The sequence below is a fragment of the Rhinatrema bivittatum genome, chromosome 4 (genome assembly GCF_901001135.1).
Source record: "Rhinatrema bivittatum chromosome 4, aRhiBiv1.1, whole genome shotgun sequence".
Classification (NCBI taxonomy): Eukaryota; Metazoa; Chordata; class Amphibia; order Gymnophiona; family Rhinatrematidae; genus Rhinatrema; species Rhinatrema bivittatum.
This window is the reverse complement of record NC_042618.1, coordinates 218377183-218389824: the sequence shown is the minus strand read 5'-3', so window position 1 is coordinate 218389824 and position 12642 is coordinate 218377183. Positions and strand designations below refer to the sequence as shown.

General features: G+C 42.0%; 1 protein-coding gene across 7 annotated transcripts in view; it reads left to right on the top strand.

The window, feature by feature from the left end:
* The window catches only part of MYBPC1 (myosin binding protein C, slow type), a 244050-nt gene that overhangs the window by 84796 nt on the left and 146612 nt on the right, over nt 1-12642 (top strand). For 5 of the 7 annotated variants that reach the window (XR_003856413.1, XR_003856414.1, XR_003856410.1 and 2 more), the window contains exons 7-8: nt 3660-3710; nt 4229-4276. The exons of the other annotated variants lie outside the window; for them this stretch is intronic. Coding sequence is in view for 2 of the 5 variants with exons in the window: in XM_029599714.1 (XP_029455574.1) it covers nt 3660-3710; nt 4229-4276 (99 nt within the window). In the remaining 3 variants the exon portion in view is untranslated. The remainder of the gene's footprint in view (nt 1-3659; nt 3711-4228; nt 4277-12642) is intronic. 7 annotated transcript variants of the gene reach the window in all.

The window sequence follows — 12642 nt, the reverse complement described above, 5'->3', positions numbered from 1 at the left end:
TTTATTTATTTATTTCACATTTTTCTATACCGAGCTTCATGGTTGAATACCATATCAGATCGGTTTACATCGAACGAGGGATAGAAACTTGTAACAAAAAACGGAACAATAAGTTATAATCAGAAAGAAAGCAAGAAAGTTACATTGAACAAGGACTATAAACTTGGAGGCTTTACAGCTTGGAAGTAAATAGAGTTAAAAAAGGCCCGAGTAGGGCCATAACTTAAAATCAAAAGTCATAAGATAGTTTAATTGCGGAGGTATTGGATAAGAGGCATCTCACAAAGAAGGCATGGTTCCATGGCTCGTGAGTAGGATGGTAGATTATTGTGTGTCTGAAGGATCCAAGAAGGCTAGTCGGAACAGCCAAGTCTTAAGTTTTTTTTTAAAAGTTAGTAGGCATGATTCCAACCTGAGTTCTGCAGGAAGGCTATTCCAAATGTTTGGACCTGCTAGAGAAAAGGCTCGGACCCTGGTCGAAACTAGGCGAATGGTTTTGGTTGGAGGGGGTTGTAACTCTCCTTTGTGGATTTCTCTAATCGGTCTGTTGGATATATGGAGTTTGAGGGGAAATTCAAGGTCAAGATGAAAATAGTTATGGATGGACTTGTGTATCAGGGTGAGAGATTTGTGAAGGACTCTGTAGTAGACTGGTAACCAGTGAAGGTTTCGGAGAATTGGTGTAATATGATCTCTTCGGTTGGTACTGGTTAAAATTCTGGCAGCAGCATTCTGTATCATTTGAAGAGGTTTGGTGGTTGAGCTGGGTAGGCCAGTGAGAAGAGCGCTGCAATAATCTATTTTTGAAAATATTAGGGATTGCAGAACAGTTCTAAAGTCGTGGAGATATAGGAGAGGTTTGAGTCTTCTCAACACCTGTAGTCTGTGGAAACAATCTTTGGTAGTCGAATTGATCATAGTCTTTAGATTAAGGCGGTTGTCTAGAATTACTCCCAGATCTCTTACTTGAGTATGGGTGAGTTGGAGACTGTGATGGGTTTGTGGAGGATGGATGTCTGGGTTGGAAGAGATAAATAGTAATTCAGTCTTAGCGGAGTTGAGGACCAAATTTAGATTATTGAGGAGATTGTTTATAGATTGAAGGCAAGTTTTCCAAAGTGAGAGAGCTTTAGTAATGGATTCTGTAATGGGGAGCAGAATCTGAACATCGTCAGCATAGATGTAATGGATGAGATTGAGACTTGTTAACAGATGACAAAGGGGGAGGAGGTAAATATTGAAAAGGGTGGGAGAAAGGGAGGATCCTTGAGGCACGCCAAGAGAAGAATTTGTCGATGGTGATTCTTTGTTGTTGATCCTGACCCTGAAGCTTCTGTTATCAAGGAAGGACTTGAACCAGCTGAAGACTGAGCCAGTTATGCCAATATCAGATAAACGATCTAGGAGGATGGTGTGGTTGACCGTGTCGAAGGCTGCTGAAATGTCTAGAAGGATTAGAAGAAATAAGTGTCCTTTGTCCATTCCCATAATAATATGGTCTGTTAGTGAGATGAGCAAGGTTTCTGTATTGCGTGATTTGCGGAAACCATATTGGGAAGGGGAAAGAATATTGTGTTCTTCTAAGTAATCTGATAGCTGGGTATTGACTACTTTTTCTGTAATTTTGGCTAGGAATGGAAGATTAGAGATTGGACGGAAATTAGCAAGAATGCTAGGGTCTAAATTGTGTTTTTTCAAGAGGGGTTTAAGGGAAGCATTTTTTAGGCTATCTGGGTACAGACCTTGAGTTAGGCAGCAATTTATGATGTTAGTCAGAGGTTTTGAGATTGTGTCTGGGATGAGTAGCAATAATTTGGAGGGTATGTTATCTGTTGGGTGGCTGGATGGTTTCTGCCTTTTTAAAATGGTTTCGATTTCTTTAGTGGAAGTTAATTCAAAGTTGTCGAATTTAGTATCCTTGAGTATGTGGTTGGAGGAGCTTGAATCAGGAGGGTTGGTCTTAGTTGGAAGAAGTGCTATAGTGTTTGAAATTTTCTGCTGAAAGAACAGGGCTAACTCATTTGCCTTGGATTGAGCATGATCATCTGGTATTGATGGAGGAATTGGCTTTGTGATTTGTGATACATATGAAAATAAAGCCTTTGCATCATATTGTAGGTCATGGATTTTATTAGCGTAGTATTGTTTTTTTGATTTTAGGATGGATGATCTGTAAAAATGTAAAGTTCCTTTGTATGATGAAAGAGTAGACGGTGAAGGGACTTTGCGCCATCTGTTTTCTTTGTGGCGTAGATCTTGTTTTATCCGTTTGAGTTCAATGTGGCATATCCAGCTAACTTATAGCCGGATAAGTAGTTATCCAGCTATGGTTTAGCCGGATAAAAAAAGGGGGTGTTCTGGGGATGTTCGGGGGAGGGTTTGAGTTATCCAGCTAACCTAGCCAAATATCGGGTATATCCAGCCTTGTGTGGCCAGATAACTGGCTACTTACCCGGATATCTTCAAAAGATATCCGGGTAAGTAGCAGTTTTGGTAAAAAAAAAAAAAAAAAAAATAGAACTAAAAGAGCCTTTGGCACGATTTGCTGTGTCCCCTCACCTAATATTAAAGCTGTCCTATTGGGTCTTTAATCCCTTCACCCCACATCTCAGTAAAAAAAAAACCCCAAAATGTCCCAGGATCACTGCCTTCCCATCCCAAACAAACCCCTTCCTCTCACTAAAATCTAGGACTGAGGCCGGGCCTTCCTATCCCCCAAAAATGTACATTAGTCCCCTGCTGCACCCCAACACCCCCCTCACCCCTGGACTTTCCTTCTCCACTTCAGAGGTTTAAAAATCCCTACCAGGAGCAGTGCCAATAAAAAAAATCTAGAAATATCACTTTTTAAAACCAAACTAAACATTAAAAACTGATGACCACTTTATGAAAACTATAATGCAAAGATCAGACGCCTTCTTTCCAGAGCTGATGCCATCAAACAGCAGGATAGCACAATGATGTTAGCTACTGAAAAAATCTTCATGAGTTTTTGAATGAACATAAGCAGATAATATGCCCTGCTGTTTTATTATCATGTCCTTCACCTTGAGCTATAGAAGGAAAGGCAGGAAATTCAATGTAGCTAAATAAATAACCAGATATGTATATCATGGGACAGCCTTGCATAATTATCTCAAAGTCCTTATTTTTGCAAAGTAACAAGTACCCTCGGAAAGTAACTTAAATACCCTAACCTGAAAAGAAAGGAAATGGTGAAAGGTCATGACAGTCTTCATGTCAGCTCCCTTTGACTCTGACGTGATTCCTGTTATTACCCTAAGGTTCTGTTCATAAGTGATTTCCACATCTATTTTACCACCATTTCTCTATTTAAACAATCTGAAAACAGATATAGAACGTGTAGAAAAAGCCTGAATGAATCCTCCGTCCCTACAGGCTCTGATTTTTTTCAGAGGATACCTCATTTTAAGGAGACTTGATTAATAGGAGGCCTTTGAACTTAGCCTGGATTTTTGCATAGTTATGTAATAACTAGTAATGCTAGTTATTACATAACTAGCATTACTAGTTATGTAATAATAGAGGGGCATCAACTATTATCACCATTATTGTAGGTCTTATTCTCAGTCATTTCTTGTTCTGTATCCCTCACACTAGAGTTATTAAAAAATATATTCAATTCAATTTGCTTCCAGAAATAAAGGACAGCGAGATAAAGGACACAGCATGGCAAGCACCGCAAGCAGGTCTGCTATTTATGGGGGTCTTATTTGTCATGCAAATGAAAAGCAATCATCGTTCTACCCATTCCATTTCATCGCCTTGGGAAAATGACTTCATTTTCAGATGTTATCACTTTTCAAATTGAATATTTCAGAATCTGCAGAACCTTTCCACTGGCCGGAAACAACCTATGCCAGAATTTGAAAGATGGCCATTATCTTATTTGAAAGATGGCCATTATCTTATGTTGCTACTCAATGGCCTCTGAAAATGAAGAGCTCCACCTTCATCCCACAAAAGGATCATTGCTCTGGAATCATTTCTTGCTTTTAGATGGGAGTCATTGCTAGTGCATTCTGGCAATGTAAAATATCAAGAGGGAATATTCGACGAGCATTACTCATTCCATTTCATCATCCAAAGCCTCTCCACAACCATTTGCCGCTTCCTTGCATCAATCACTTCAACCATGCTCACGCTTCGATTCATTTCTGGATCTTTGAAATGCAAAATGTGGTCAATATTTACATTTTGCTTACAGAAAAGGAAAACACGGAACCGGTGCAGTCTTCATCACCAAAAGGAGGAGGTCAGCTTCCACTCTTCTCTTTATTGTCGTCTTTCAGTAAGATGACACTAGATTCAAAATTTCTTTCACAGATTGATTATTCTCCTTCATCCAATAATGTGCATATTTTGTGCTGATTAACATAAATTCCTCCTCCCAGGCCTGGATGGAGTTTTCCAATTCCTTAATCATAATTCTAAAGTCACTAATTAAATGGGTGTTGTATTTAAAATAATAATCAGCAATTTGTTAATTGCCAAATAGCAACATATTGAGGTTCAGGTAACATTATGCTAAGCTCCTGAAATGAAACTCAGGTTGTTTAATGTGACCTGAAGTCTTTCAGTGTATTCACTACCTTATAAAATTGTATTCCTCTGTCATTTTGTGAAATAAACAGATGTTTCACAAAGACAAGATCAGCTGGTTCTGTCTCTCCTAAGTGGGCCATGCAAGGGAGATGAGAAATGCATTGTGGTCTATTGATTTCCTTCCTGTGCCTTACAAAATGAATGGCAAATGAATTAAAATCAGTGTATCTGGATACAACACTTGATCATTCTTTACAAATCCATCCATAGAGGATGAATTGGAATTAATGGTTCCTGGCAAGGAATAATCAGCACAATCTTCATACATGTCACTAATTGTATTACATCTTCATCTCCAATGAGCGCTGTTATATAACTGGGCATGCTTTTTACAAATATGTGACTGAAAATGAGTAACCCTCCTGCAGCAGTAACTGTTAGCCAAAGAATCATTCATTCATAAAATCTTGTAGTTTGGGCTTCATAATAACTCAACTATCATGTTCTGATGAGGTTTCTCTATGAATAATATGCTTGTGTATTTGTTGATATTGTGCTATGTATGTGTAGAGAACATATATATTTGTACTAACGACAAGTACTGAATTTAACTTTGGATTTTATGAAAGAAGATGTAATTGCTACCAGAAAGTGCATTATCAATTGGAGGTTTTACTGTATAAGCCAAATGAAAAGGTTAGTTACAGAGTGGAAGGTTTTCAAAGCACTATAAGCTTGATGATATATTTGTTATGTTTATGGAAGAATGTGAACCCTGGGCTGAGATGAGAGGTGTCTCCGCCCACAGGGAGGAATCCTGTGAGCCTCCCGTCAGCAGGCGCAGACTTAGTGGCGTGGGACACAACTAGAAGTAGAGACTTTATTATAAATGGAGAAAACAATAATGTCCACAGAATAGCAGATGTAGTAGTACAGTACTGAGCAATGTGGGAAACCCAGAGTGAGACCACAGATGAGAAGATCCGGTAGTGGCCCGCAGAGCGGGTTATGCTGGGAATCCCCTCTGAAGGGTGTAGGCACCTCAGTAACACAGATCCGGTAGTGGCCCGCGGAGCGGGGTACGCCAATACTGTCGGTATAGTAGATGTTGAAGCACTGGTAGAGATGCCGGAACCCGGAAGTGGCTCCTGAAGTTGGTGTGCAGATATTCTGTAGTGCAGGAAAGCTGAATGACTTCTATCGAAGGAAGGCGGTAGTGGCCCGGGGTACGGGGTACACCGCATAGGATCTTTAGCACAGTTCGTATAGTAGAAGTCAGTATAGGTACTCACAGAAGATGGTTTCTGGAGAGAGAGACCTGAGAAGCAGGTCTGTAGCAGTCAGGCAGGTAGGCCCTCCGAGGAGCAGATAGCCGGGAACGCAGGGGAGCCCCCGAGGAGCGGGTACTCAGAGCGTCCAGATGCCAAGACCAAGTCAGGAACAGGAAGTCCTTGAAGAGGAGAATTCAGCAAGACGGAACTCCTTGCTATCTCAAGGAAGGCAAGGGCTGGTTGGATTAAATATGTAAGTGGGTTAACATCATCTGGAGGTGACGCCCCCGAGGTTTCCGCCATGACATCTTCAAGAGAGGCCCTTGCGCGTGCGCCTAGGTGATTCTGGGTCCAAGATGGCGGTTGGCAGTGCCCACTCTGTCCCGGGAACGCTGGAGAGGTCAGTGGGAATTGGCAGAGGCCGCCATTCTTCTCAGACTTGATGGAGCGGGGAAAAAAGAGGTGAGCATGATAGGTCGCAGCCATCTGCGACCGACAGACGTAAAATATTTTGTTGGCCACTATATAGTATAGATTGCTGAAATAAAGTGACTTTGATTTGCTTGAGATGCCAAGCCTTCCCCATATTGGGTGGGGAGGCCACCACTAGGGTGCTGCTGCATCTCCTCCCTTGGGGATGGAGCTTGCATACACAGGGGAAAATAAGGGGAGGAGGCTGTGGATGGACTGGTGAATGTGCTGTACAAATGTGGGCCATTCCACCAAGTAATGGGTTTTCTAATTACTTGGTAGACCCTGCCTGGATTTGATGAGAGCTGAGACAAGTCACCTGTCAGGTTTTCAGCTTTGACAGCCAGGACTGGCCTTCTCTTCTCTTCAATTATGCTTCATATTTGCAAGTGAGTTCTGCTCTTTTGTGGACCAGGATGTCTGTGCATAGTAGAGAACGTCACATATGACAGTCAAGGATTGGATTGCAGGGCAACCAGGGCTGAGGTTTTGATAGCCCTGTATCCCAGCCAGTGAAACATTGTAAAGGGAGTTGACTTGTATGGCCAATCCTGTACAGTGCAATGCCTGAATGTTTGCAAAATTGAAATTCAGCAGGAGTTGGGTGTGCCAGCATGAGCGTGGTCACCAAATACATAATTAGGAATGGTTATCATATGTGTTTATGATTGAATTTTGTATGCATTTGACCTATGTTGTGGACATATGCATCACAAGGGTATAGCTAGAGGGGGCCTCAAGGACCTTTGCCCCCTCACATTTGACTTAGGCCCGATCCCCTTGCAGCAGGATCAGGTCACATCTGAATCAGCCCTGAAAGGTGCATTAATTAGATGGCCTTAAGACCCTAGAATCTAGAGATGTGCTTCGGCTGAACCTTCCAGTTTGGCCTTTGTTATCGCCCCACCGCAGGAAATTTCGGTTTCCCGCGGTTCAGGCCTTTTTTTTTTCGGCCGCCCCGAATTTCAGGATTGCCAAACAGGACAAATTAGACAATTTCGTTGAAATTGTCTAACTCGTCCCAGACGAATGCACATCTGTACTAGAATCACTCCCTTGCATCTTTAAAAAGGCTAATTTAAACAGGGAAACAACACGGCCCGTGGGCTAATCCTGTACAGATTTGAGGCCATCAAAGTCTGTCTGCGTACTTATGGCAGCACCTTAAAAGTCTAGGAATACCTGGTGTGGTTGGAATCCTGTTTACATAACTGGTCTGTAGCAGCCTAAGAGATTAATACTTGCATACAGTATCCAGTGAGAGACTGTATGCACTGTTGTCAGAAATTAAAGGGTTTTGCAGCCACTGCCATGAAGACCCACATAGGATAGGGCAGTGGCGTAGCCACTGGTGGGCCTGGGTGGGCAGCTGCCCACCCAATTTAGACCCAGGCCCACCCAACTGACACCAGAACTACAAGACTGTCGCGGGATCCCATCCCCGCGACAGTGAAGAGGAGAACCCATGCTTGGCACGCCATCACGGCACACGTGGGGAAGCGGTCCTACAACCATATGGCCGACCGATCTTCCTGTTGTGGGGGGAGCGGAAGCGCCGTGCACAGCTTCCACTTCCTCCCCCCAAAGCAGGAAGATCGGTCGGCCATATGGCTCGAAGATAGCAGGAGGCCAGTGGCAGCAGGAGAGGCCAGCTGATCTTCCTGCTCTGGGGGGAGGAAGCGGAAACTGTGCGCGGTGCTTCCGCTCTCCTCCTCCCCCCCCCCAAACAGGAAGATTGGTCGGCCATACGGCCCGAAGATAGCAGGAGGCCAGTGGCAGCAGGAGAGGCCAGCTGATCTTCCTGCTCTGGGGGGAGGAAGCGGAAACTGTGCACAGGCTTGAATGTGTATGTGAGGATGAGAATGGGAGCCTTGTGTGTGTGTGGGTGAAAATCGGACCCTGGGTGTGTATGGGAGTGAGAATGGAGTCTTGAATGTGTGTGGGTGATAATGGAAGCTTGAATATGTGGGTGAGGATGGAAGCTTGAATATGTGGGTGAGGTTGGAAGCTTGAATGTGTGTATATATGGGTGAGGATGGGAGCTTGAATGTGTGTATATATGGGTGAGAATGGGAGCCTGGGTTTGTGTGTGTGGGTGAGAATGGAAGCTTGAATATGTGGGTGAGAATGGAAGCTTGACTATGTGGGTGAGGATGGAAGCTTGCATGTGTATATATATGGGTGAGAATGGGAGCCTGGGTTTGTGTGTGTGGGTGAGAATGGAAGCTTGAATATGTGGGTAAGAATGGGTGCTTGAAAGTGTGTATGTGTGGGTGAGAATGGGACCTTAAATGTGTGTATGTGTGGGTGAGAATGGGAGAATGGGTTTGTGTGTGTGGATGAGAATGGGTGCCTGGATGTGCGTCTGTGTGTGCATAAGAATATAAGCCTGGGGAGGGGTGAGAAAGTGAGAGCTTGTATGTGTGTCTGCAGAGAATGTGAGCTGGGGGGGGGGGGGGAGAGCATATGTGAGTGAGAGCCTGAGTGTGTGAGGGAGTCTGTGAGAGAAAGCATTTATGTATATATGTGTGTGTGTGTGGAAGGGAAGAAGACAGTAGTAGAAAAGACACTGAAGAGGAATTAGGAAATGAGCGACAAGGGAAAAAATGGGAAAGAGAGACCAGGACCAACTGATTAGAAAAATACAAAGATCAGACAACAAAGGTAAAAAAAAAAATATATATATATAGAGAGAGAGAGAGAGAGATGTTAGCAATTTAAATGTCATCTTTGGGAATGTGCATTCTTATATTTTTGTATTTTGCTCTTTCTTAAGTATTCCACTGTTCAGACATTTTAGTTTCTCAGGCTTTCTATTTTGGCTTTATCTACATGTTTCTGTTTCTAATTTATAGTCTCTTCTTTCTATATTAGGTAAGGGTCAGTCTCAGTTTTGCCTGTTTGTGACAGAAATGAGTATTTCTAGCATATAGTTTCTCTGTAGTAGTAGTCCAGCCTGTTCTGTTATTCCCGTAGGTGATGTATTAATGTTCTAGGGCCTGGTGTAGTATTTGCATTGCTGCTTTTTCATAAGGTTGCTGTTTGAATCCTGAGAGTCAGTGCTGTGATTGTTTGGCAAGGTTCCAGATGCCTCTTTCTTTGCAAGAGTTTGTTACTTCACAAAATAGCAGTGGAGGGTTATTTTTTGCTGAGATTACACCAGAATTTGAAATTTTTTTTTCATGTTACTTGTAATGTGAATTGCCCTAGCTTTGCGCTGCACCTGTTCTGAGGATTAATTATATTTTATTGTATTTATGAAGATTTCTGGGTTTCTGCAAAGATGGTTCAATGAAAGAATACATTAATTTTTGTTTTATTATATGATTGGATTTGATTGTTTTCTATACTTGAAATAATTGAAGTAAATTATTTTAAAGTTTCATACATGACACATAATGGCTGTTGCAAACTACTTAGAAAGCCATTCTAGGGTGCAGTATATGGCATTATTTATCAGTAAGAAAACAACTAGTAGACCTGCATGCCTTGTGCCCACCTATGTTAACCTTGTGCCCACCCAAAAAATCAATTCTGGCTACGCCACTGGGATAGGGTAAGGATAGGAGCGGGATGGGGATCTAGCAGAGTGCCCCCACCATGCCAACCTTGTGCCTTCCAAAAAATTTGGTTCTGGCTATGCCCCACTACATCCAGATTCACCAGGGGAAAGTCATGGCTGAGTGCAGTTTAACAGCCTTCAGGTTCCCTATCAATGGCTTCGTGTGCTGAAACATCGCACACAGCCCATTTTTAGGGAGCTGATCCATATTACCAGTAGGAGTCAAATGGTGGTAAAACATATGCACAAAGACACCAGCAGCAAAGTAGGGCTAGTCAATAAAATTCACCTTTCTTGAAGACAAGGTCACGGACAGTATGCAAAGCGGTACTCTGGCAATGAAGATCCTGCGCAAAGAGGCGCGTGAAAGGTAAAAGCCAATCCTGGGTGCGTGAGGCAGGGACTTGGCATTGCAAAGCTCCCTCTAGTGGCGTTTCGCGGGGGAACATGCTTTTTCCCGTCGGTGCCTATGTGTAAATGTCATATCATGGTTCTTGTTGTTTTCCTCCATTCAGCGCCAGCAGCAGCCACAAATCTGTGCTCGCACTGCAGCCGCATTGCCCGTTCGGACAGTCCCTGCAACCAGGATCATTCAGGGAAAATACATCTGACTCAGAAAGCATGAGAGAGAAAAAAAAAAAAAAGCAAACTTCCCTGGTGTTTATAGGTATTTTTTTAAAACTGGGTTTCGTTTTATTTTCTTCCTTTCAGGAAAGGTGAGAGCAGGAGAGAAGAGAGAAATGTTAATCTATTTTTTTAGTTCTGGAGTGCATTCCCTGAAAGCACAACAAAATTCCATACATTTTAATTGGTATAATATAACATAATTTGACTTTTTCCCCTCCCTAAGAAACTAGATTTCATTGTCTTAACTTAGGATGAGTAGGTGTTCAGCCTGACTTCAGTGCCAGGAACAATAGTGGAAACTATTCTAAAGATCAAAATCACAGAGCATATAGGAAGATATGGTTTAATGGAACACAGTCAGTATGGATTTACCCAAGGGACGTCTTGCCTCACAAATCTGCTTCATTTTTTTGAAGGAGTAACAAACGTGGATAAAGGTGAACTGGTAGATATAGTGTATTTGGATTTTCAGAATGCGTTTGACAAAGTCCCTCATGAGAGGCTTCTACGAAAACTAAAAAGTCATGGGATAGGAGGCGATGTCCTTTCGTGGATTACAAACTGGTTAAAAGACAGGAAACAGAGAGTAGGATTAAATGGTCAATTTTCTCAGTGGAAAAGGGTAAACAGTGGAGTGCCTCAGGGATCTGTACTTAGACCGGTGCTTTTCAATATATTTATAAATGATCTGGAAAGGAATATGATGAATTAGGTAATCAGATTTGCAGCTGATACAAAATTATTCAGAGTAGTTAAATCACAAGTGGATTGTGATAAATTGCAGGAGGACCTTGCGAGACTGGTAGATTGGGCACCCAAATGGCAGATGAAATTTAATGTGGACAAATGCAAGGTGATGCATATAGGGAAAAATAATCCATGCTGTAGTTACACGATGTTAGGTTCCATATTAGGAGCTACCACCCAGGAAAAAGATCTAGGTGGATAATACATTGAAATCATCGGTTCAGTGTGCTGTGGCAGTGAAAAAAGCAAATAGAATGTTAGGAATTACTAGGAAGGGAATGGTGAGTAAAATGTAAAATATTATGCCTTTGTATTGCTCCATGGTGAGACTGCACCTTGAGTACTGTGTACATTTCTGGTCGCCGCATCTCACAAAAGATATAGTTGCACTGGAGAAGGTACAGAGAAGGGCAACCAAAATGATGAAGGGGATGGAACAGCTCCCCTATGAGGAAAGGCTAAAGATGTTAGGGCGATTCAGCTTAGGGAAGAGACGGCTGAGGGGGATATGATAGAGGTCTTTAAAATCATGAGAGGTCTAGAACAGGTAAATGTGAATCGGTTAGTTACTTTTTCGGATAATAGAAGGATTAGGGGGCACACCATGAAGTTAGCAAGTAGCACATTTAAAAGTAATCAGAGAAATTTTTTTTTACTCAACACACAATTAAGCTCTGGAATTTGTTGCCAGAGGATGTGGTTAGTGCAGTTAGTGTAGCTGGGTTTAAAAAAGGTTTGGATAAAATCTTGGAGGAGAAGTCCATTAATTGCTATTATTCAAGTTGACTTAGGGAATAGCCACTGCTATTACTGGCATAAGTAGCTTGGGATCTACTTAGTGTTTTGGTACTTGCCAGGTACTTGTAGCCTGGATTGGCCACTGTTGGAAACAGGATGATGAGGTTGATGGACCCTTGGTCTGACCCAGTATGGCAATTTCTTATGTTCTTATTTTCAGGAATGTTCTGGCCTTGGCAAGATAAACATTTCACAACCGCTCATCATTTGAACAAATGTGAATGTACAAATTTACCTTTCAAAGAGAACCAATCAAAAAAAAATTGTGATTGAGAAGACTGAAGGTTCTCTGTTTTTATATAATATTGCCTGAAAAGCATTATACAAAATGCATTTCCAGGTGTTTCGTAACTTTGGTGCTGCCTGCAATGTGTACTATATATGGCGCATAAGGACTGTCATGGGCATCACTTCATATCTTAAAATAGGAGAGATATCCCAGTCATCATTGCCATTATACAGAATAGCAATTTTCTTTAGTACATGCCTTTCTACTTATGTGCCCTAGGTGAGTTACAGTGTTCAAGATACAAACAAACTAACAAATTAGAAGACCACATCATAAAAACAAACATATCAACCAAAATATAAATGCAACAG